The sequence below is a fragment of the Harpia harpyja genome, chromosome 4, assembly GCF_026419915.1.
Source record: "Harpia harpyja isolate bHarHar1 chromosome 4, bHarHar1 primary haplotype, whole genome shotgun sequence".
Classification (NCBI taxonomy): domain Eukaryota; kingdom Metazoa; phylum Chordata; class Aves; order Accipitriformes; family Accipitridae; genus Harpia; species Harpia harpyja.
Genome location: NC_068943.1, coordinates 29,739,188 through 29,765,877, shown reverse-complemented (window position 1 = coordinate 29,765,877; position 26,690 = coordinate 29,739,188). Strand labels below are relative to the sequence as shown.

The window sequence follows — 26,690 nt, the reverse complement described above, 5'->3', positions numbered from 1 at the left end:
ATGCAATGCTTTACCTCACGTAACCAGAACTACGGGTTTACCTTTCAACCCAAAGACGGTAAAACAGTGTTCTCACATTCTTCCTGGACACCAATTTAATTCTGTAAGAAGTATGCCATCTACTGATGCACTATTTACTACACCATTCTTCAAGCACCTTCACACAACCACCGACCAAGACCAATCTTTGCTGTGTTAGCTGAAAAGAAAAATAATATTCCATGAATTTTGACAAAATGACAGCGCTCTCGAAGCCAGTGAAATGTGTTTTATTTTAAGCCACTGCTAAAACAAGGACAAATTTAGTGCAACCTGGAGTTCATAATCTGAAAACTGAATATAGTTAAATTACTAAAATGGCAAAACTTGTCACCATTATACAGTACAAGACCTTCATATTCATTGAGTACAGTTACATAAACATTTATAGTTATTCAAACTGCTTTTGGTATACAATTGCATCACTAACTGGGCTGTGAATTACTGTAACACTGCACAAATAAGCAGCAGTTCCAGCAAATTATAATAAATTTTAGTATTAAATACTATTCAGACATTACAACAAAACAAAGGCCCTCTAAAACTACAACTCCAGCTATACAACAGGAATGTACAAAGATGGTACAAAATAAAGTGACTACAGTGGCTGGGCTCTGTACTTGCCGCTTCAGAGCTCAAGTACAGTATATGTTCAACAGTAGTGGCTCTTGCTGAAAAGCCAAAATTCTTACACTAAAATAATTCCTGAATCTTGAATTCTTCTTTGCAAATCAACTGTGTAAAACTAGGGGATTTTGCGCTGGTGACAGTGTTTACTACTTACTGTGTTCCCATCTCGAAGAATATGTGGCCCTATAGAAAAGGTCCCAGACAAAGTTACATTAGAAAAATGTAACGGTTAAAATCTGATACCATTTTTGAGAGACCTAATTAGTCTCGGAATGTGGGTTGCGGGGTTTTGGTTTTTGTTTGTTTTTTAAAAAGCTTACACAATCTTTTAAAAGTCAAGAACAAAGATACTACACAAATTGCATTCAAGTACATACTCCTAGCTACGTTTTCACATCCATATTTTGAGACAGCAAATCCTCTTTTATTTTAGCATGTGGGTTTGAGTTTTGCTTGGTTTTTATTTTAAGGCTTTATGCATACTTCTTTTTTTTTATTTATGCACCCCATTCTGAATGTTTAAACTTACTTTAAATATGGCCACTTTTAATTGTTAATTTACAGAGGGACTATTTTCAAAGTGCTTTTTCTACAGAATCTTACAAGATGTCTGAACGTTTCCATTTTTCAGAACACCAAATGTATTTACGAAGTTTTTGAGACAGGGTGTCTTCTGGAATAATAACACCATTGTATATATTTTTCTCAACTTAAAAATTAAATTACCAGGTAGGGTTTCCTATACAGAAAAAATGCAAGATGAAATAAACTCTACCTTATTATGTTTGTTTATAAAGCAGAGTTGTCTGGTTTAAATGGACCAAAATGTGGCCCTTCATGTTTTTACAGTTTTCATTTACACTTCTGTATTTGTGGTCAGGAGTTTTAAATAAACTCAGTAATAGTGTAATTTAAGACTCGCATTAGCAAAGAACAGTTTTCTCACTAATATGGCAGACAGCACCATTTAGATATAGTCAGAGTGAGGTTTCCCAAAGATTATTAAAATTATTAAATTATAATAATTTTGCCAGGCTGGTTTTATGCTTTCCCAATTTTGATACCTAAGGAGAAAAGTCAAGTCATCCAGAACAAATTTAAAACAATTTGTGTAGAAAATTGGTTTGGTTTTTTGTTTGAGTAAAAAATGAAGTATTTTATAACATATTTTTCTCATGTACATTTGGAAACTACGCTACTTTCCTCAGAGGCTAATAAATCAATTTTTCCTTAATACACCATTCAATAGTTACATAATGTATTTGATCCAGTCTTAAAACAAGATTCCACTTATAAAAATCATTTTTAGTGCAACTATTGTCTACTTAACTTTTTGAATAGTTGTAAGCTTTGGGCATTGCAGAATATTCTGCCTTTCTCTGGAAAAGTAATTAAAAAGAAAAAACACTTCATCAACTTTATAAAATCCAACATACTGACTAAATCAGTTAAAAAATGGCTGTTCCTGTGGTGGTGTTTTGTTGGTTTTTTTTCAAATGTACAACTTTGTACATTTACAATGCCTTCAATATCTTTCTCGGTTTGGTTTTGGACGTGTACAGAAACACTGCACTAGTACTACTGTATCCTCATGTCCTGAAATTCCACTTGGTGAGAATGCAAGGGTCCAAAACCCAGAGCAAAATTTAGTCCTGAGGCACTGTTTTTAGTATTTTATTTTCTTACATTTCAATTGTATAGGTAAATTTGCACATTATTGCTGTGTTAAAGGGAAGATGCTACAGCCAGAGAATGGTTTCAGATTTTTGTCTGAAACAACATCAAAAGTCAACCTTAAAAAAAAAGAAGAAAGGAGTATGGGGGGTGGGGAGAAAAAAACCCAACAGACAACTTTTGTACAACTCTTCAAAAAGTATTTGTTACTAGCCCCATCTTCCAAATACAGGAATTAAGTTAACTTCCCCCCGCCCCGCTTTGGGCTCTAGAGAAAAACAATTCCTGACGCTTGGCCTTATACTACCTATAACAGGACAAAAGACCTTGTAACGATTTTTGGTCTTTTTGTCACATGGCATCCATAGATCTTTCAATCAGTGAATTGATATATGAAGTGAGGTAATGAACTATAAGCATAACAGAATTTATGTTAGTGGTAAAAATTTACATTATAAGTTCATATTCTTGGGATCTCTTAAACATCTAGATACATATACATACCTATGTGTGTATGCACATGTGTGAACACACACATGTGCATATACAAAAACATTAAAAATCTTTAACTCTGTGAGAAAGGTGAACTTTGTGAGATCCAAAGCAGAAATCCAGATGACAAATGACGACTAAAACAAACTAGGTCTCTGTAAAAAGACCAGTGGGATGCCTTCCTGAAACACAAAGACATTGCAAGGAGAGTGCTCTTGAGTTTACCAGTGTGACACCTCATTGTAATTTAGAGGGTAGAGGAAATCAGAATTGTATATATGCCATTAAAATTCAAGAATAGATTTGGAGACCTTATCTCTCCTTGTTTGCAATCAGAAGCTTGCGCACCATATCAACAGTATATTTTTCTATGAAAACGCTATTAAGATTCTTTTGTTCATCCAAAATGAGTAACACTCCATGATTCTCTTGGAAGTGATAGGAGTTCTGAGGTGGCCACCTTGAAATTACCAGCACGTGCCTTTTTCTCTCAAAGGATGTATAAAAAAACAAAACCCCAAAAGCATTTTCAAACCACAGCATACATAAAGGTCCAGATTTCTCTTCAGACAGACAGGCAAGTCAGCAGCACTGGTGAGAAAACTGACTAGACTGCTAAAAAGACTTGACTAAAAGTGCCTTTTAAAAAAATTCAGTGAAGGTAGTTAAGAAAAATGAAAAATCCATTTGCAAGAAACTTCCCCTTTATGTTTTAATTAGCTTTGCTAAACGCTTAGGTGCTCACTGAGTAACAAAATTTCCTTTATTACTGAAAAGAAAATTCATATATGGAGGCTAAGAAATAAAGAATTAAACTAGTCAAAATGATGGCCAAAATCCTCAGAAGAAATTTCTATCTGCTACTTTTAACACATCTATGTGAGAGACTAACATACAAATTCTTCGACACAGAATTAATGTCACAGAAGTATCTGCATATGAAAAGCTTCAGTAAGAAATTTAGCAATTTAAACTTGATTGGCAAGCATCAGGAAACCTTGCTGAAGAATAATGTATGAAATTACGCTCAGCTACCCACTCTGCCCTTCTACCAGAAGTTACCAGCTCTACAGTAGTCAACAAAAGGGAACACGTATTTGCACCTCAGCAATTTCAGAGCAGACTCGCACATCTTCACATGAAGTTAAATTTGATAAAGGTGGCTATGAAGCCAGACTGTATTAAGGGGCTGCTTGGGCAGGTCACGATTTTCTTCCTGGCAATGGTGCACTTGGGCACGTAACACCTGGCCAATGTCAGTAATTTTTTCCATTGTCTGCAGCAAGGTATTCCAGAACAGATTTTTGCAGAACATCAGTGCTCTTAGTCCCACTGTGAATACAGCACACATACAAGTGGGAAAAAGAGCTATCCTGGCACAGTGGGAATCCTGAATATCATGCCTGAGACTGTCTCCTCTGAACTACTATCATAGACAAGGGATTTTTTCATAAATATTGCAATGGTCTGAACACAGCAGTGATTACAAGTTATGCGTGGGTGGACAATACCGATTATGGACCGAATAAACATACCATGTGCACAGTATCACAAAGCACAGCACAGCTATTTTGACTTTCACCTCAAAGTCTTTTAAATGCTGACAATTACTTGAACATTCATTAGTTGAATTTCACTTTACATATCTGTGTTCTTTCTATCTCCTTTCAAAAGAGGAATGAAGTGAAGAGTGTTTCATCTTTGGATGTTTCAGACATTTTCCAGAAGCCAAGCAACTAAAGACTTATTTAGAGCTTGCTCTCCATCAGATGCCTTCTCTATCATTTCACAATATTTCAGCACTGCCTGCAAGAGATCTCCAACTTTCCAATATCTTTCTCGCAGTCTTCTGGAAAGCTAAAGGGGAGACAGGGGAACACAAAACAAAATATTTTGACCTGCACTTCCTGATTAACAGTTACAGACGTTATTCTTGAAACATTAACTCATAAGAGATCAGTTGTAATGAGTTAATCATTATTCCCACATCTATAAAAACAAAAACTTCCACAAGTATCAGGCACTTTTCTTCAGGGCAGTTTTCACAAGATTTTCTTCTGGAGGGAGCAACATTTTCAAATGATGTGGTGCCACAGGTATGAGGGCTGTGGTTCATCAAGACTGCAGAAAACAGGAAATTCTGAACACAAGATTAAGACATTTGCCATCCCTTCCATGCCAATAATGCACATATAAAAAGACAAAACTCAGTCTTAATAAAAGGATGTGGATTTTCCTTTCACAACATATAGTGTGGTTTGGGTGGCACAGATGCTACCCTCAATGAAAACAGCGTCTTCACAGTTGGCAAATTATAACATCTTGGGGAAGAGGAAAAGGTGAGGGTTAAGTTAAACTACAACTTGCGAGCAGAGATCAGTGTAGCTGAAAACATTTTTTTTGCCCAGGGTCCAAGCAAAAAATCTTCCTTTGCTTTTGTGTCAAGTTCAGCTATATATGGAAGAAAGCCTACCCTAAGACAAGGACGAATTTGCCAGTTTGCCCAGGAGTAAAAAAATCTTTTAGTTTAAAAAAACAAACAAACAAACAAACAAAAACCAACACCCACAAAAACAAACTTTATTCTCTGTAGCTTTCTGGACAACTGTCAATGTTGCATTTAGTAAACACAATTTAGACACTTACCCTACTTATTCTTTGGAACTGTAGAATTTTATTGCTTATTGTCCCTACTGTGACATTCTATACATTAAGTTTAAAAAAAAAGTCATAAGCAGCATTCACTGAAATATCTTCCATAGCTACAAAATTAAAAATTCATAATGTTTCTTCTATGAGACCTGCCAGATTGCAATATGAAATTCTATTAAAACACGAAAAGGAAGACGATCTCTCTCTGCTTCTTCACCTAAGTGATGTTCCAACTGCAACAAGGCAGGTGATGGAACTGACAGAAAGAACGTGGGCATAAAAACATGTATAAAACAATTAACTTCTTAAGCAAACAATTAACCTGAATGAGCAAGAAAGATCCTCTCTAATCTTGAGTACAATATATCCTGAACATGGAAACCTTTTTCAGTGAAAAAAATACATCTCTTCTACATAAAGAGAGACTGAAATCCGTAGTTCTTTCTGTGAATTTTAAAAGAGTACAGGAACTAAGAGTTTTATAGTCTACAACAGGCAATTCTGTAAAGAGTGTTTTTGTTGGTTTATAAAAGAACCGTCATTTTTCTTATGCTAGAGGAAAGTCTGGCTAATGTCCAAAGACCTACTTCAGCAAATACAGTATATTCTGTCCCAAGAAGATACCACCATGGTAAGATGACAGAGCTGGCACCTCGCTTCACTAATCTTCCTATTTTATTTTAGAGTTCAGAGTTCAATCCCACTATTTCTTTAGCCGACTGATCTGTTTCTTACTGTCAGACAAGTGAAATATTAGGAGTTTACTCAAAATAGCCAACAGGAATCCTAAAACAGCTAGGTAAGGTCTCATTAAAAATCAAACATACATGTTTTTTTAATCCAGGCACTTGCATATACACACTGTCAAGCTTCTCAAAGTCAAGAACTATTCTAATTTACTGGTTTCTTGTTCTAGCTCCTAACAAATATATTTTGTTTCATACACAGGTATTTAACTTCTTTCTGCCTTGCTGAGCATAACATGTATGCTTAAGTAAGCGTTCATACCCAATCGCAGCAAGTAATACCTTGCCTGATACATGCTAGGAGTATTTTTGTCTTTTATACAGCCACATCACATCAGTGGCTCATTACCCTGCTGTGATCAGCTAACACAAGCCTTTCCTCCCTTCCAGAACCCACCAACTGCTTATAGTGAAAATTACTGTTTTCAATGTGATCTAAAGCCCAGGTTCATTCCCCACGTAACTGAGGTAACTTACCAAAGTACCTATGAGATGATCAAAACCCCACAGCTGGCGAGAGATCAGGATACAGAGGTCAGTTTAGTTTTCTGCTGGGCTGCAGTGCCCTCTGGAGGTGCTTGTCTAGCTTTACAAGTGACAGAACTCAGAACGACTATTTTTAATTTAAGACCCCCAGTGTGGGTCAGAGATCATTCCAATTGGGAAACGGGACGGAATATAAACCAGGTAATCCTTCCCTGCCCCTGGGGGGAGGTTGAAACAGGATTTCAATTCATTTTAACATAACTGCATTTGGAGAACTAAAAATTAATCTATAAAATGAAAAGTGGATCAATTAACTATTGTAACATTTTCAGGACTGCATGACTACTGCCTGCCTGAAGGTCTTATGTTTTACCTTTAGGTGTCAACTCAGTATCAATTTATGACTGAAGTGTCAAGTAGAAAAATATTATAATTTTTTAGGAGTGCATACATAATAGACACTGCTATTTTCCAGAGTGCTCTTCTCAGTATATTCTCTTATTAAGGTAGCTAGAGTGGTGTTCAGATACACAGTTGGCTAATAATATCTTTCCTGTGTGACTTCAGGCATTGGCTCAAAAAGTAGCATCACAACTTTGAAATCTACTAAGTCAGAGCTGGCAGAAGAATGAGAAACTCGAGGAAAAATTTAAAAAAGAGACACCTGCCATGTATTTTTTTGTCTTAAATGTTATGTTGCAGTGTAAGATACAGGTCTCTCTCACATACACACACAAAGCAGATTACTGTTAACACTTGTGGGTCCTACCACTATTCTGCCTGAGTACTTGCAATACTGCAATTCACATATGACAAGCATGAAATGGATAGATCTTCAAAAGATGGCAAAAACAACTCATGAGGTCAGAACGATTGTAGTCACTAAACCCAACTCATTCACATCAAAAGAACTTCAGAGAATGCTGGGCCAGGCATGTGAGAACAGAAAAAGTGAAGTATTTTCTTCTTCATGTTAAGACACTTATAAACCATAACAGGGAAGGAACATGTGAATATAAGGATTAAACCCAACAGTTTCAAATAAAAACAGAAGTGGAGAAAAGTATTCTCAAACTATATGAAGGCATGAAGTCCACTCTAAGTGTCAGAACTAAGTACAACAAAACATATTTCTGAAATAATTCTAAATCAAACATACCAACCTCCAGAAAAGGAGCACAGGGGACATATTTCAACTTGCCCAAAAAACATTTCCCAATTTTCTGGGTTACTTTAAGTAAGAATGCAAGACTTCCCATTCTCGAGATCGAATACATGTACCACACAGTTACACAGGCAAAAGAAAAACAAAACTAGCATTCTTTTTCTGGGCTAGAAACTGAGAAACCACTCCTAGGAAAATTCAGCCCAGATACAATCTGGACTGACCTCTAGGCACCTTTCACACTCAACACAAGTCTACAGTAACTAAGCACCCCAGGTGCACATATTCATCTAAGTTTGGGAGTCTGTTTTTTCATACTGACCTCTATTTCACAGTCACTCCCCTTTTCTCCTGAAATGATGATTTGACCTTCAGAAAGCACCAAGCTGGAGACTCAATACTAAACTTTGGAACTTAAAGCAAGCTTTTCCTTCCTTAATACACTGATATGTATGTTAAGTTGTTTTTGCCAAGATCTTAATTATTAAAAGCATACTAATGGCATCACATCAATGCTCTTTCACCTGTTACCGGGTCACAAGATAAAAATCTTCGATAATTTATCACTCCTATCAACCTCATCATTAGAGACAATACCTATATATCTGTTAAGTTAGCCTTTCAGTAGCCAGGTAATGCTAAAATAATTCCTTGGTAAAAGATTAAAAAAAATAGGTCAAATGTAATAAATGCCAGATTATCATGTGCAGTTTGGTGTGTAGCCACAAAGGAATAATTTTTATGATTTTAGAGGAATAAGAAGTTTCTCTTATATGTTTATGATGGAAATACTCAGGCCAGTACGCATACCAAAATTTTGACCTTTCCCCAAGACACGCAAATTGCTAAAGCCTGATTCTTTAAACTTCTGCTTTCTCTTTGGTCACATATTAAATTCGACTTATAAAACAAAAATAAAGGCACCTAAAAATGAAACAATCTTACTGAGCTTTTTTTCATAATAGCTTTGGTTGCAGTTGCTTACAGAATAAAAACATACTTAATATTTAATTAGAACCTAAACTTCTTTCTGATAAGAAAATGTGCATTTGCTAGCAAAAAAAAATGGAGGCAGAACATATTAAGTTAGAAATTAATTTACGTGGCCCAGTTCTCAGAAAGATTCAATATACAGACAAATACTAAGTTAAAAATGCTTGAAAAAATATATTTTTCACTAAATGAAAATGCTGTAATTTTATCCTCTTTGGAGTAAAACAAGGAAAACAACTTGTGAAACAAGTTAACTCAGCTTTGATTAATACTGTATGGTACATGCACAAGCTAAACAGGCTGTTCCACTCTGACCTCTCAGGATTTAAATAATGATTTTCCCCAACAGCAAATACCTCATTATTATTGAGTGGCAAATAAAGTAGTAGCAGGTGGTGTATCGCAGCAAACGGAAATCAAGCAAATCCTTCCCCTTCCCCACCTCCCATCAAACCCAAGTACTTACATAGACAAATTCCCTTGTAGCAGTGTCATGAAAGTGAAGATCAGACACCCCTGTTTCAGAAGCTGCCAGCCACTGGAGTACTGCTCTGAGCTGGGGGTCCACTAGATTTGGTTCCAGATCAATATTCACTATTGCTAAAGTCTTTCGTATTTGCTCCAAACCTAACATTAAAAATAAAATCATTATATCTATAGCTTCAAATTGTTTCAAAAAAGCCTCTGTAGTTCACTGTTTAGACTACATTTAAAAACCTCCATTTAGTACACACAGATAATATGAAAGGAAAAAATCATGCTGGTCTGAAGTGTTTCTGTACTTTCACATAAGGAAGTACTGTTTATCCCATTTACAATTGTACGCAAACATAGCTGAGTATTCAAAGACATCTAAACTTTAATGTATATTCCAAATGACAAGGAATTTAACACAGCCTTTCATAAACTGAACAGCAATGGCTCTCACACTGTCCATCAGTCACCTCTGTTTCCAACTGCTATGCCTTCATCTACTAAATTTTTAAAAAGTGTGTATTTTGGAATTCTTTCCTGTGCAGGCAGACCAATCAGACTGCCCCTGAGTTTTTCCAAAATATAGCGCTGTTTTTACTGAGGCCTATCCAATTTTTCAACACTTCCTTTACAGCATGAGTTCCAAAAATTAACACAGTATTGAAAGAGCAGTTGCATTAGTAACACAGAGAAACTACAGTATTGCCATCTTCTGTTGCCATGCTGAATTTCTGTATCTAGCTACCACAGTAATCCTTTGTCACACTCTCAGAACCAACTAAGCATATGCTAGTGCTCTCCAAAGTTGTTCTTGAAGCCTTGACTTCCAGACTACTGGACTTAACTCTCTAGAAACAAGGAATATATTTGCAATAATAACTTAAGTTCATGTGCAGTTTACCTCAATCTCACTACTCTTCCAAGCAAGCTTACAAAAACTGAGGTACCTAAGGTATTCATTCCTAACTGGCAAAGTTAAGCAAGACAAAATACATTCCCCCAAGAGGTAAAAGAGAGAGAAAATTAACTAGTGGAACTGATAACATAAGCATGCTTTTGGTGGATAAAAGAGTGTTTGTCTAGGAGCCCCAAAATCTAATATCTTTGTAGGAGAAAGAACCAATTGTAAAAAAAAATTTATGATACTTAGTGGATGGAAAGCATTGTGGTAATGAATCAATGGGAAATTTTGATATATCTCTTAGTTTTAGAAAATAGATGTACATTGGTAATAACGAGGCTTCATTTCAAATCCTTCGCTGAACAAGGCGCAGTCAGCTTAGAAAAAGCCAGACATTTCTAGGTATGACAGCAACAGAACTTCCAAATGTGCAAGACTAAGTACAAAGGTTTGCTACCTAGAACACTGTTTAAATGGTCCTACAATGAAAGTAATAGAAAGAGTCTTTTCAAAACAATAGTGAGATGGTGAAGAAATTAAACTGGGAAAATTTCACTAGAAAATCCTTAATACAGTATAAAGCAGTATGTTGCACTCCAGGAGATACCTAAACTGTGTACAGAAATAAAATCAAGCACTATTTTAATCGACCAATTTGAACATTTGAGATGCTAGAACTTTTTAAAGTCAAGGGCAAAAGAAAGCAATGGTATATTGATAACCTAGATAAAACCTATAGAGCAGAAAACATTTTAATTATAATTGTTCTGAGGAAAAAATATTCAATAATTTAGTTTAGTTTTATTTCCTTATAACCTTAGTCAGATCTGATTTAAAAAAAAAAAAAAAAAATTAAGGGATGTGGTTCATTTCCATACATTTTTCCAGGAGCTTAAAAAAAAAAAAAAAGAAAGAACCACACATCCTTCTGCTTACATCAAGACTACTTGAAGATGTGCAACATGGCTGAATATCCTCTGTAAGTGGGTAGCAGAGGTTTCCTGAAACGCTTATTTTATCTTCAGAATATACCCAACACAAAGAAAAATTCTGTTACAACTTGCTCTAACATCAGCTCATCCTTTAAGCCTCATACACTATGTATTCAGGCTGTTCTCATTTGAGTTAACAACTTTGGCATTTCAGTCAGACTGGAACCAGTGCAGAGATCTTCTACAAACCAGAAAGCTGTAACAAGATTCTGGATAGACCCTGTTTTATATTTCACTAAGAATAAAGAGATTATAGCAAACGTATCGAATCCAAGCTTTTTCATTGTTTCTCATGACTCTTCTCCCAAGGTTAATATGGCCAGTTTGAATAACTTCTTCAGTATCTCGAACATAGCCATGCAGATGTATTGCCATGGCTCCTTATCAAATATTTCACAAAGAAGTTATTCTATGCAAATAATTTTACACTTTCAACAAGCTGAAAAGAGTTCACTACCTTATTCTATTAAGTACATGTGTGAGCATCAGAGACTAGCATTTTCCAAAGGCTGTAAACTTCAGTGCATTAAGAGTTGTATGCAGGGTATTAATCAAAGAATATATTCTGACACTTGACTGACATGCATTATGATGAACAGGGATAATAGGGTTGTCACCTTGTTTTGCAGACTACAGAAGCAAAGAACTAACAAAATAATTCATATAGAATGCACAGGTCAAGAACAGTAGTATATTCTGGAATTGACATTACCTTCTACAGCATCCTTGGAGTCTTCATCTTTATCTTCTGTTCCATCACTGTATTTTAAAAATAAAACAAAAATATTAACACAATCCAATATATGCACAATAAACATAGTCGATCGTAAGACTGTAATGAAGGTTAAAGGACAGGAAGATCATAAAAGAATTAAGAAGTGATCATGAAAAGAAGCTTTGCTTCTCACACCATTTCATGTCGGAAACAGATTTATCATCAACTTCACAAGATTTGCTCTTAAGGAAAGAAGGGAGAAGAGAGAAACAAGAGAAAGGTGTTAAAAAGAAGGACTGCAATATGAAGACATTTTAAAATAGGCAGAAATCGTATCGATTTTAATTAAGGAGGACAGTTTAGTTTTGCTTCATATGTGAAAAGGTTGAGCCATCTTATGTCACAGGCATGAACAGCTAGCTATACGTTATTCAAAGCTTAAGTCATAAGTGTTCTACAAAAACCAATTACCAAGCAATTTTGAAAGTTTCCACAAGCTAAAGGAAAAAACAGAAATCCTATAGGAAGCAAGCTCTACTTTGCATGACAAAGTAAATCTAAAGACTTGTAAAACTGCAAGCAGGAACATGCACAAAAGGGACCTTTCATTTTGCAAGCAGAACACATTCATCAGTTTAGCACAGCAAAATTTAACCATTCAGTATGGATTAATTAATGAAAAAAATCATATTGTGATTAAGTGAGAAGAGTGTGAATAATGTATCAGCATAAAAAATGCACAGTATTTTTATTTTCAAAAATGATGATTTCATGCATTAATTATGAGGAACCCATCTGGTTTATATTTCTCAACTGAACCAACCTGTCTGATGTTGGAAAGGATAAATTCTCCTCATACATATCCCCTTCTAAACCAAGACTGCTCCAGCTACTGCTGTTACCATTACTGCCAGGAGAAGAAGAGAACACAGCTGAACTAGAAAAGAACAATAGCTCAAACTAGAACCTTCATTTTCCTTAGAGCTGTTTTGTCAAGACATTTAATGCAAGAGCACTGAAACTTCCTAAACAGGTTTGCTGCAACAGAGTACAAACATGATTGTCAGTGCTATTCAGAGCAGCAACGTGCACAATAATGCAAAACTGGTAAGTTTCAGTACACAGGTGAAAGTATTAATTTGTACTCATTAATTTTCCAGATCAATGCTAGCAGTAATTCTGTCCTCAGGTCTAAGCACATTGCTCCTTATTTATACAAGCTCAACAATTTCAATATGATTACTCATAGAAATATGGATTACAACTATAATATTTGCTTAAGGACTAGCTAAAAGTTCATAAAACTATACATTGTGAAGACAAGCGCACAAATAAAAGCCTTCCACTTCATTGCAAAAATCCAGTAATGATCTCCAACAGCCTGATGAGAAGGAATTCTCAGAGCAAATTCAAAAAATATTTTTTTTTAAATTCTGAATATTGTTCTACAAGCTGATCTTTTAAAAATAGGGTGGGTTATAGATCAGTGAAAACAATACGAAAAATTACTTTGTTCACAGTTCATAATACTGCATTTATGCCATGACTACATTCAAGCCAATGCGAAGAACTGAAAAAAATTGAGCATGTCCTTGTACTGGTACATTTTAGGCAGTATAATCAGCAGTTTGTTAAGCCTGTGCTTATGTACAAGATTGAGCTACTCATATGATTAAAGCTCTGTTGCCCAACTTCATACCTCCCCCAGAGCATGTCTGAAAGCCTTCCAAGAATAGGATTTCAAGATAACCAGCATTCTTTGAGAAAGTTAAATTGTCTACTATAGATGGTATGACAAGCCATGAAGTAACTCCGGAGAACAACTGTTGCAAGAAGATGCTTTCTTCCCCTAAGTTTTGTGTGGCTGTTAAAGCTCTTCTCTTCCACTTATTCTACTCAAGGCAAATAGTAAAGTTTAAAACCACAAATGGTGGAAAGAAACATTTCAAGAGACAGACATTAATCTCTTCCAAGAGTCTGCCAGTAACACTATTGCCTATCAATGCCCTTTGCTTTCCAGTATGCCTGCTTGGATCCTAATTTCAAAACAGTAACAGCAGGTTAGCAAGCCTGAAATATGAACACACCCTAACAGGAGGAAAAAAAAAATTAAAAAGTTGCATGTGCTTCATTCAGCACATTGTTGCTTATTTAGACTACATGTGCAATGAACAATCAAAACAGTTCTCTTATTATGCAAAAAAGAAAAAAAGAAAATTAAAGAGCAGAAGCTTCCAAAGAAACCAACTTGATTTGCACAGAGAACGCAAATCTGGTCTTAAGCACTTTCTCAAGCTACAGTGTGAGACTATCACAGTATATATGAAGTATTAAATTTGGTTCGAATTACATGTATAGAAAAGATTTAATATAGCCTATTGATACCAATACTTTGCACTCAAACAGCCTCTTTCAAGCAGCTTCTTTCACTGAAAGTTATAGATGCATAACACAGGTGAAGTAAAAGCTGCCCCAGTTCTGACTAAAGGTAAAAGTATTTGCAATCTAACAGAATGACCTCATGCATACTACTATTCTGATTAGGTAAGAGATTAATATATTTTACAGAGGTCAAACTTGGTCTGAAATAATCATATATACTGAACCATATGATTACAATGCATAGCAATGTATGAGACTTTTTTGTAATGTGACCTTTATTTTGTTTTAAGATGCCAAATTAACAGTCTTGCAAATAAAGTCCTGCAACCACAGAACAAGCAATAAACAAGACAAAGGCATTATAATACTTCTATAATTCTTCATGCAGCTCTTCAACACGAGCCAGCGGAATTACAAGAAAAGCTTTCAACTTTTATATAGATACTGTATATATGGGAACTATAACTCAGATCATGTGCTTTGAGATTCTGCATTATGTACATACAGTCAAAGGAAAGAGGCTTCTGCTCTGAATTATAACCTAACCTGGATGCTCTGAATCATACCCTGGAAAAGCCTATGTCTATGCCCATACCTATAGATTTAACAACAGAGAAAGCTTAAGACTGTTTTATTTCTAAATTTAAGTCACTAACTTTACGCACGCAAAGCAGAAGATGCAAGCAGTCCCCTGCATAACTAACTTTACCAAGTCCGCTAAAGAACTTCCATTCCTATATCCATTCAAATGGAACTGCAGAGATCACGCTTTGATAATTCTTTCCAAGTTGTCTTGCTCCCTTGTTTACACATAGTTTAATCCTCTGTGAAGTACTGAAGTACAATTTATATATTGATCTGAGATGCAGAGGGCATGTACCATTTCAACAGAGTTACTACAAAAAATGTCTTTTTTTTCCTGAAGTAAAGCAAAGCAAGGTAAATCGAACTGGACCACTGTAGCTTGTATCGTGGTGTTGTTTTCTCTGTGTGTTCCAAAAAAATTTCAACTACCGTTAATGGAATCTCTAAGTTTATAAAGATATTATGAAGATAATTTTTCTGAAGATAATTTCCAAAATGTCAGCTGAAGGAGTCTTAAGTACCAGTGTCCATTGAATACTGCAAACAGCCTGGAAAAACAGCCTGGGGAAAGGGAGAGGTCCTCCCTCACCAAGAAAAACTGGATTAATGTTCAGTATGCCACTTCATTATACTGTACCAGCACTACAAACAAATTGGTCTAATGATATCTAGTATCTCAAAGATGGTACAAGAAAGACTGCTGACAGCTTCTTAGACACAAGGAAGCCACTTGCACTAAGAAATAGCTGCCAGGAAAGCAATGCTACCTGACAGTACATTTAAATCTTTCATAACATGGTTTACATATAATCAGCACAATATTTTTTTAAACAGATGGCCCTAACCATAAGAAAAAGAACCAAAACAACAAACCCCCAAACTTTCAACTGTTGTAACTGCATAATGAATGCTCCCCCTATGACTGAATGGCATTTTCCTGTTTAATAAAACAGCTGATGTTAAAAAGAGGAAATAAAAGCAATAAATATTCATCATGGCCATGCAGTTTTTGATTTCCTTAGACGATGCTAACACCGCTCCACACTGTTATTACTGAATCTTGTTTTGTTACAGGTCTCCCCCCCCATATCTTTTTACTCAGGGCAACAACCCCAGATCCTGTCGCTTCCACCTGCTAAACCTCACCAACACAAACACATGTGCTGTTACCAATCCACAGTTAGTTTTGTAAAACTAGCTGATCAGTTTGCGTGTGCCAGTTTCCTCTGCCAACACCTTGCTATCCAAATTATGCCTCTCCTTCTCTGAGTAAAATGCTAATTTAGGTTATTCCTCCTCTAATTAGCCACAGATTTTCTTGCAAGTAATAGAAATTACCTTCTTTTCATTTAAATCTGTTTTGGGGATGATAAACAAACAAATACAACATGGGCACTACAGGTCCAGCAATTTTTTTACACTTTTTTTTTCCAGCATCAACTAACCTATATTTTATTCACTATTTGTAACTGCCAATATGCTGAATATTCTTCCTTATACTCTGAATATCATGATGTAAGTCTAACTCATTTTCAACAGATGATGTTTTATTGAAATAACTTTAAGGCAATGTATTCTCTTACAAAATTATTCAGTTGTATAAATAAACTATAGTAGTGGCTTGATTAAAATATTTAGTTAAGCAAAACATGAAAAATATTGTAGACATCAGTTTCACTCTGGTACCAAATAACCTATTTGTACATTAGATAAGGAAGCACATCTCCCGTATTTTCTTTAATCTCAGTGATGCTGGAAGTACTAACTGAAAAGAAAAAAATTCTCCCCTACTGCTGCTGCTCTTCAACAGAAATGCTGAACTTACTACAGTAACATAAGTGGTATATCAATCATAAAAACCTAAGTTTACTCATTCCTCATATGCTCCTTATATAGGAGCTCAGGCCACAACTCTCAATATAATTTTCCCTGGCAACAGGCAGAGACATTGCAGATATTTAGAATTCCCATTCTAATCGTTGTTAGTTATCAGCCAGGGGAAGTGTAGAGAGAAGCTCTGTGGAAAAAGTTACTACTCTGAACAGGTAAGTTCCAATATTACACACCTGTAAGTTTGTGGTTAGTAGTACATAAATATTCCACCAATATCAGTTAGAACAGCTTATAAATTCCAGTCCCAAAAAAGACAAAAATAGCTGTTAAACCTCCTCATGCAAATTAAGCTCATATTACTGCTTTTCAAGAATAGATGAATTTACATAAAACACCTTCTCAATGATTAAGTTTTAATATTTCAGAGCACAACTTATAAACAGTACTTTCAAGTTGTATTTTACACATGGTGGTTGTTTTTAAAACACCTGCATCTTTTGCTAATAACTTAAATTATATATGTACAGTTTTACTTGATGTGACTCCCTGACATCAATGACAATACATACTTTTTTTACACATATTTTACAGAGTGTATAGTATGAACGTTCGTAGGCAACATTTTGTAAGAAAACACGTAATATTAGAGCCATTTTTAATAAAAAAATTATTGTGTGTTAAAGACAAAATAATCTCTTCTCCCCCAACCCCCAGGAGAAAACCACTTAATGCCAAGTTATTTGATGTCAAGATAATCTGTTTAACTATACTAACATATTTATAGTTACCTGTCGCTGAGGTGAAGAAAACTGCTGCTCTCATCAGGATGTTCATCTTCAAAACTTAAATTGGACCAGCTCCCAGTGCTATCATCACCAATACTAAGACTCATCTGCTGGCTAACAATAGATTCAACAGAGTGAAATCCTTCTCTTCCAACAGAGCTAAACAAAAATTTAAGATAAAAGCATCACTCCATCTCATGCCGATCTGTGTTAGTTTATTCACAGCAATTGAACACCATTTCAAAGACGTTAAATTCCAAGGAAAAAAAGCAGAGGGAATCCATTAATTTGTACCCTATTCTCAACACAAGAAATGGAGCAACCAAATGAATTTGCAATTTCAACAGGCTTAGGTCAGGGATTGCTATTTGGAATTCTTTCACTAGAAGACAAAGGGAGCAGCACAAATAATTCTCTCATTTGGAAGGTTATTTGCTATAAAGCATAGAAGGCATTGTAGCCTTACAGACTGTATATCAAGGTACACTTTTCAAGCAGAAGACTTACCATTTTTGAACTTGTACACCATCGGACAGTTAGGCTATTTTCCCCTGCCTCCTTTCGGTACAACCAGCTAGGTGGTCTGCTATTGTAGGCAAAGTGCTTAGGTATGTGCTAGTGTTTAAAATGTTAGGATTGCATTTTTTAAAAAGGTCTTTCTGTAGATAAAGATTTGTCTTCCTGCTTCAAGAAAGTACAGCAATGCTTGACTTCCTACAGAAGTTTTCCCTCAGGAAAAACAATCAAGCAAGTATGCTCAATAAGAGATAGTCTTTAGAAGACACTTCCTAAGATCCATTTTGATAACTTTAAAGAAGTCTGAACTCCTTATAAAAAAAGTTACACTATGCAGTTATGAACTAACTTTCAGGGGCAAACCGTGATTATCTATATACAGATGAAGTGGTAGAAAGTTCAAGAAAAATGATCATCCTACTACCACCACAGGAAGCACTATTTACAAATGCAACTTTACCCACATGACTGATAACACTTTGCTCCAGTGAGCATGAATTTGTGCAGACAAATATGTAGCTTAAATTGGAACCAAACCCATCTGGGTAATACAAAGGTGATTTTTTTTCCCCATTTTTATTTAGTTATACCAGCACTAGCAGCAGTTCTTTTCACCACACAAAGCAGCTTCTCAAGAAACATATGCATTACACAGCATACATTAGATGACAATGCAATAAACATTTGTAAATTTTGTCATAGTAAAACCCTACTATCGCCTCGTCACAGACATAATAATAAACAGTTTCAACTTTGAACCCTGCATTTTATTGCTGTTATAACTAGAATTTTTAAATAGTATTTTTAAGAAGTGATTCAGAAACAAAGTGTCATCTTTGATACTGTAAGTATAGAAAAACATCACCACATTACTACTTTTTTTTTGTCACACATTGACTCAAGGACTCAACCCTGTTGTGCACAGCCACAACATACATCTTATGAGCACTTTTATGCTGCTAGTATGTAAGTGTTTCATATCATACCTTGAAAAATTTAGTTTGGTCCCACTGTGGCTTTTAGCCACTGAATATATAAAAATCAATTTTATTATTCATCATGATGTCACTCTAGAAACCAGGAAAACAAATCCATAGATAGATAGCATGAGGAATTCCCACACAAAAGGAGTAGGAAAATAAATATTACTATAAATTGGAAAAAACAACATGGTAAAGATTGCTCTTGGACCTGAAGAAGAGAAGATCGCAAGTCACTCTGATCACGGCACAGTCTGTTTTAAGGAACGGCTGCTGTTTGCCGCAAAGTTACTGTGCCACTTATTTCCTATTTATAGTCCTATTAAAGGAAACAGTATATTAGCCTTTACTAAATACAGATGAATTTGAAAGTCAGTTCCTTGTCTATTGTATTACTATTTTATAAGCTAAAGTGTGTTTTAATAAGTTTTTTTTTCTTAAAGTAAGGGGTTGCGGGTTTTTTCCAACAATAAGGACACTATTGCAACACAGCCATAATCAAAATAAAGCCTTCATATGATAAAGCAATAGCTAGTTTGGCCAGTACCACATGTTGGTCCTACCAACAAAAGCAAAAATAAATTTCTTTTATTTTTTAGCACAGAAGAGAAAACACAGGTAGGGAACAAACCTGGATTCTGTCACGGCTCACAGATCAACAAAACCTGTAAGGTCTACTATTCTCTACTGTAGGTAAAAATAACAGTATTTCAAGTTGAAATAGTAAGTTCCACTTATTAGTCACCTACTGGAACATATGCGTGCTGATATACAGAGAAACCTTGGTTTCAAGCTCCCACAGGTGGAAAAAAGTAGGTTTTTTTCTAGTTCTGAATCATTTAAGTATCACCAGAAGAATAAAAAGAAAACATTCAGAACATAAAGTGTAGATTTCTAAAACAAATAAATAAATAAATAAAAATGCCTTCTGAGCACATATTTGTATTAACAATCCTGCTTTTTCTGGTACAGAATGCAACAAGTAAGAGAAAATTAATATTACCTTATGTTAACTGCCTGACCAATATTAGTCATAGCTGATGTCATTATTTCAGTAGTAAGGCTTTCAGCAAAACTCACTCCATCTTGTCCAATACCACTGTCAGCTGTCAGACTTGTGTAACTCAGCTCTCCTGCTTTCTCTACAGCTGCAGTAGCCCCGTTGTCAGAAAACGCTGTCTTCTGTTCTACATCAACGTGAATTTTAGGAATATCAAGCTGAAACATTCTTGATTTTTGACAGGCACCACCCAATCCAGAATGAAGAAAATGCCTCACTGGAACAGAGGATTCTTGCGCGGGTAGATGATGAGATGTACTTTCTGTACAGTACCGATGTTCCTTCATACTGCAGCATCTACAGACAGTTCCAGAAAAAGGAGACAGTTTCTCAGTATAGGAGAGCCTATCCCCGTTTTTTCTGTTTTCAGCCACATGGAGAACAGCCGACTCTAAACTCATTTCTAGAGTATCATCTGCTACTTTCCTAGCATATTGTTCTATAGCTTGAATTATGCCTTCACTGTAGCCATTTTCATTTAAACTGCCTGTGCTATGATACAGTTTATGATCTGGTGAGAAAGGAAGAAATGTCCTAGAAAATCTTGTTTTAATAAGATCCCCTGTGACTTCATCAAATTCAGTCTTTTTATATAGACAGGAATCTGTTAGAGACTTTGGCAAACATGCTCCCGACATTTTTAATTTCTTCCTGACATCACAAGTGATACTGCGAGCAAGGGATTCTGAAAAATCCAACAACTCTGTACATTCTGTTCTCTGTGTGCCAATACTCCTTTCGTACGTTTGGTCTTCACAGTGATGAATGCTGCTTCTCACTTGCTGTACTGCATCTTTATTCACTGCTTTGATCAGCTCCAGCTTACCATTTACCTGTGCATTTTGCCCAGGAAATGTCTTTCTGTTGTATTTCAGTTTGGTTTTTCTAGCAGCTTGCTGTAAGCCTGATTTGATAGACCTGTAAGCAAGTCTGCTAGCATATTGATCCATTAACAGTTCAGCATTACCACCTTCTCTTTTCAAAACTCGAATAATATGATCTGCGTATTCGTCAGTCACACTTTCACAGCTTGGGTATTTGGAAGTCAAACCTGTCATGCCTGAACCTTGTGGTAAAGCAAGTACAGATGAATCTTTCTCCCCGGGCCACTGGTCCTGCACTGGACCGCACCGTTCTTTTGAATTATAATCTTTATCTCCTTTTCTCAGATAAATGCAATCCACCTGACAGTTAACCCGTTTCAACCTCAACAGTCTACAATGCCTTGATTTCACTATTTTCTTGGCCTCATTGATGACTTTTCCTGCCATATCACCTGCATAATTCCATAAAGAATTGCACATCTCTTCTGAGATATTTATAAATGCAGTATATCCACCTCTTTTGTTTTGCATACCTAACTGAACCTGTCTTTCATTCGTTTTACCATCTAAATGGGAAGCAGCCATTTCAGTCGCTATTGAAATTATATGGCTAGCTAAGCAATCTGCATACTGAATTGTTTTTTCTGAATGCTCCTCTTTCTCAACAGGCATTTCAGAATGATCTTCATCTTCACTACTTTCAACTTCTTCAGAAAGCGACCGCATGAGTTTCAGCATAAATTCCTCATTTTCCAAAGAGTCATGTTCAGTTTCAGACAAACCTGTAACAGATGGATTGTACGGTGTAGAAGGCGGTGTTGCAGGTGCAAATTCCTTTGCCAATTCTCCCTTGAGTTTCTTAGACAGTTTTCTTAAGTTTCTTTCAGAACTACCTTGACATGGTACTAAAGGAGTTGGTGGGGGTGTATCAGGCATTACACAGGTATTTCCATCTTTGAGACCTGATTTATCTTCCATTTGCAAAGCATCTTCACTGCCAAACATCACTGAAGAAAAGCTATTTGCATGCAGAAAACAATCAGCCTGCTTGTAAGTTAAAGGTCCTGATAATGGTTTCTCGGTATCGTGGGTTTTTGAGGGCTTGTTTAAGTATGTTATTGAGCAGCTTCCCGTGTCAGTAAAGTCCTCTAGAACATGCCTACCAAAAGTCACAGTGGAACAAGGCGGTGGTGATTTTGAAGAAAACCTGTGTCCTTTTTGTTCCTGCCAACAATCTTTAGATTCTGAGAAACACTGAACAGAATGAATTGGAGTAAAAAGAAATTTACATGGATTATTCAAAGGCATCTGTTGTTGTTCCACAATTACAGAAACATTACTTGGTTTCTCAGCCTCTTGCTTCTTTATCACACATTGTTCTTTTTTACTGATATCTGCATAAGTCTGTGGGCTCAAATTACATGCTAAATTCTCACTAGTGGTGCATAACACAGTTTTACTTTCATCCACTGATTGTTTTATGACATACTTGGCCAAGTGATCTGCAAACATATTCTTGGGGAAATCTTCACAAATGCTTTGGACATAAGGTTTTTTATCTATTATTTTTCTTGTTAAAAAATCTGTATACTCTTCTACTGCTTTTGTTACTCTAGATGAGGTTATGGCTTCATAAGCTTCATTTACTATCATATCTACCATAGTTCCAGAGAAAGTATTAATGCCTTTCGACCCACTTGTTAATTCTGAATTATTGTTCATTCCAGATCTGTTATTTGTTTGTTTGGTATCGTTTTGGTTATGCAAGAGTGATGGCGTACTTTCAGTACCTTGACTGTGATCCGAAGTCAGGTATATATTTCTGAAAGCGACTTCCTCCTCTCTCTTTCTGCTTGTGAAAAATGGATGAGTAGAGTCTTCGTATACTTTCATATTGTCATCAGAATTCGGAGCATTGGATACCTTTGCTTCATAAGCATCAGAGGAAACCTGATGCTGACAAAGAGCTCTTCCAGCTAAGGGCACAGGTACTGAACTTACAACACCAGAGGTGCAAAATAGAGCTTGCTGTACAGTATATTCCTTCTTGGAATCTTGGATTGGCTTCAGTGCTACCCTATCATTAAAATCAGGAAAAACTGTAGAAGTCCGTGTTGACTCTAACATACTTTCTGCACTCACATATTTAATGTTGTCCATGGAAACACTAATGGCTGCTTGTGTTGTGAAGGTCACATCAACCTGAGATAGTTCAATAAAAGCCTCCTGAATGACAGATTCAGACAAATCTCTGGCATAGGATCTTACCACCTTGTCTTCATAATCAAATGATGAAGGCTGTGCAGCTATAGGTGTCGATGGATATGAAAACTGGCATACTTCCATGATTCCTTCAAACACAAGTTCTTCAGCAAGGTCTGCCGCAAACCGTGCGACAGTGTTGGTAAATATTTGTTTCTTTACCTGCCGCAGTTCTTTCAAAGCACCAGTTATAGCTTCGCTCACCAAAAAGTTTGCTATGCCATTAATGGCACGCTCCTTCAGGGAGATCGCTCTACGTCTTCCAATCTCATAAAAAGCCATTTGAAAGACCGAAGAAGTCAACCTAGCAGCCAAATGACAAAGTGCATTGGTGCATGAAGAAACACCTTTTTGCAGGTCTTTAAATGCACTGCCGAAACTTTTTTCAACTAATTCAGTTGCAAATTTTTGAATGCTATCTCTAATCATTAATGACTTATGTTTAGATTTTGCTTGTTTATCTGGCTCCTTACTAGTTTTCATTTTGAGATCTGCAGCTTGACTTTTTTTCTCTTTCAAAGCAATCCCTTTGTGTTTTGAATCATTTCCTACACATACTTGTTCTGATGAGGACTCAGAATGAAAAACAGAACCCAGTATTTCAAATGAAACACTATCAGCATATGCTGAATAACTATTATAAACCGCATCATGGTGATTTTGACCTGTCCCATCTCCACCAAGACTAATTCGACATAAACATTCAGAACCACAGCTCCCTAGTGGACTGAAAGCCGATGATCTAATAGGGCTGAACAAGCCTCCATTCTCTTCCCCTGATGTTTTAACTGGGCGAGGAGAATCCGGGACATCAAAGACGCTGCTATATGGTGATTCTGGTTTACGAGGAGTTGGTTTCTTTACATTGGCTGGGAGAGTGGGACGATCAAACTTGAATTTCTGAGGATTCATTGTAATGCTTGCAGAAGACATTTTTTCATGTGCAGTCCTCCTTGTCTGGGAGGGATTCCCTAGGATGGGATCCCTAATAACTTTACAGGAGTTTTCCAAGGCTTGTTCCAGCTCATCGAACTGATCAAAACTATCAAAAAACTCACTCACTTCTGAGTCTGAATCCTCTATACCATCTTTCACTAACGGAATTTTTGGCAGCTGAAGTTTTGCCTTCAAGCTTTTTTGATACCCTTCTTCATCTAAGAAGATGATGGGGCTTGGGCTGGAGCAATCTGACTCAGAGGATTCAGCTGGAGAGGAAGAAAACAATGTTTTACATAAAAAATTAACACCTTGATCAGAAGGATTATATGGCTTATAGAAACTCCTTTGTATCCAAGGATCAGAAATTGATGTTGTAACCGAATTTTTTACTGAGGACAGTTCCTTAAGTCCCAAAATATCAATCAAAGTAGAAGATCTGGCAGACAACTTTCGACGTGCAGAACCCACAAGGATCTCTGAATCAACAGCTTCTAAACATTGAGCAGGGATGGTCTGTGAAGCAGCATCTCGATGGTTTCGAGAAGTAAAGCTGCATGCACCTGGAAAGAAAAAAAAAAAAAAGGAAAAAAGAAGATTGCTTCAAAACCAAGAATTCCCACAGAACTACAGAAACTGAAGACAGATTTTGATGGCAACTGCTGGGCTTTGTTACTGTTGCAAAATGCTAGCTGACCTTTCATGATTAAAGCAATCTTTCATTTTTTTCAAATCCTATTATACTAATCTAATCACTGACAAACTCATGTATTTTTAAAGTACACGAAGTAGAACAAGATTCTATTTGATCTGCATCCGACACCAAGATTAGAATCTCTGGTTTATGAGTTGATAAACTGTTGTGAAAAGAAGAGCAAAAAAATTAAATTTTCAATTGCAGAATACCCCTTTACAAAGCATGATTAATGTAAAAAAATTACTATTTATTTACATTTACTTTCTCATTAAATCCTGACAGCCTAAATTTCAAGTAACAATTTCTACAAGTCAACAGCATGCAAGAACTTACCAGCACTTTGTGTCTTTGAAGGCTCATCTTCATCTAAGTGTTCAAAAGCAGTGACAAAATCATCCTCAATTGAAGAAACTGACTGATTAGTGTCATCATCTTCTCCATGGGATGTCTCTGTTTGATGTTTCTGCGATGGGTTTATTTCCACTGCATATTTTATGCCTGTGGTATACTTGCTCAGCAAGGTAAATATATAATCAACTTTGATCCTTGGGAATGAAGGAGACAGTCTCATCACACAAAACACTTCAGGAATTTGATTCTTGAAAAAGAGAGCAACAAGAAAACAAACATAACAATCTTAGAATGACTTCAACTGTCAGGAGTAGCAAGGGATTCCTTCAATGCATTTTTATGAAGAGTAAACAATTTACAAATCTTTTAAAGATATGAAAATGAATGGAACAGTTTCTGTAGAGTGATAGTTAAAATCACTTATTTTCATAACTTCTGCATTCTGAATAAATCATTGAAATAAAACAAAGAAAAGGTTGTGTAATACAACCCTGATAATATGTAGTCAAGAATCTATTAAAGAATGCATGTTAAAAATCTGTAGAGGAAGACAGTATTTCAAAGCATGTTTACGCTGAATACAACTCCAATTTATAGGATATTTGTTTCTTCAAGGTATTTTTTACCTTACATGCCACATAATTAAATTTAACATGTATGATTAATCAATATGGCTTTAAGTAGTTTGCTTTAACAATTTATAATTGGAAATAATATAATTAAGATAATAATAATATTGGAAATAATACTGAAATAAAAATAATGAAAATTATATTATTAACAGCATTTATAATCGTAAATATTTTTTTAGTAAGAAAAGAGCCCACTGAGTTTTACGAACGCCTGACATTCTCATAATTTTTGGCACCTCTGTTTCAAGAAGAAAAGTCTGCTGAGGATGAAAGTAATATCTGAGAAGAGCACAGACAGGTAACTTGGCAAGTTTCATCTTTCCAAACTGGCAGTGAAAGGCACTATAGCCTAGCAGAAGCATGGGATCAGCACCATAATTAAATATTTGTTAAATATATTCTGTTAATAATACAGCACTTGAAAGCACCAAGTTTGAGATTTTCTAAGATTTATTTTAAAGAAACTGCAGAAATACAACAACATTAATACTCCTGTGGCTAAGATGGCCCAAAACCAAAAGCAAGACAAGGTGTGATATGACTAAACTCTTTATGAGGCCAAATATAATGCTTCTGTAATTAAGACATGCAAGAAGACACAAAATTTTTTACCTGATGTTTCATGATGTAAGGTTTTGCCAAGGTTTTCTTCACATCTCTTAGAAATATAACCTCGTTTCCTTTTAGTTTGCACAACTGGAGCGATTTCAGAACATCTGGAAGCTCTACAGAAACAGCTGCCAACTCCTAATTTAAATATACAAACACATTGAGAATATAAAGTGAAAAAAAATAACAAGTAAACGTTAATGGTTTTGATCTCATATCCCCTCTAAATAGTAACAGCTGCTAATTTTGGTAAAGCTGCTCTTTTCTCCCCTATTTCTT

General features: G+C 35.8%; 1 protein-coding gene across 2 annotated transcripts in view; it reads right to left on the bottom strand.

The window, feature by feature from the left end:
• Positions 1-253: 253 nt before the first annotated feature.
• Positions 254-26,690, bottom strand: part of AKAP11 (A-kinase anchoring protein 11) — a 45,805-nt gene continuing 19,368 nt past the window's right edge. The window contains exons 5-12 of one of the 2 annotated variants that reach the window (XM_052786063.1): positions 26,415-26,549; positions 25,153-25,417; positions 20,044-24,685; positions 17,548-17,703; positions 12,783-12,866; positions 11,957-12,003; positions 9,344-9,504; positions 254-4,692 (exon numbers count right to left, since the gene is read on the bottom strand). In XM_052786063.1, the coding sequence (XP_052642023.1) occupies positions 4,546-4,692; positions 9,344-9,504; positions 11,957-12,003; positions 12,783-12,866; positions 17,548-17,703; positions 20,044-24,685; positions 25,153-25,417; positions 26,415-26,549 (5,637 nt within the window). In that variant the 3' untranslated portion in view covers positions 254-4,545. The remainder of the gene's footprint in view (positions 4,693-9,343; positions 9,505-11,956; positions 12,004-12,782; positions 12,867-17,547; positions 17,704-20,043; positions 24,686-25,152; positions 25,418-26,414; positions 26,550-26,690) is intronic. The other variant, XM_052786064.1, reaches the window with a different exon arrangement.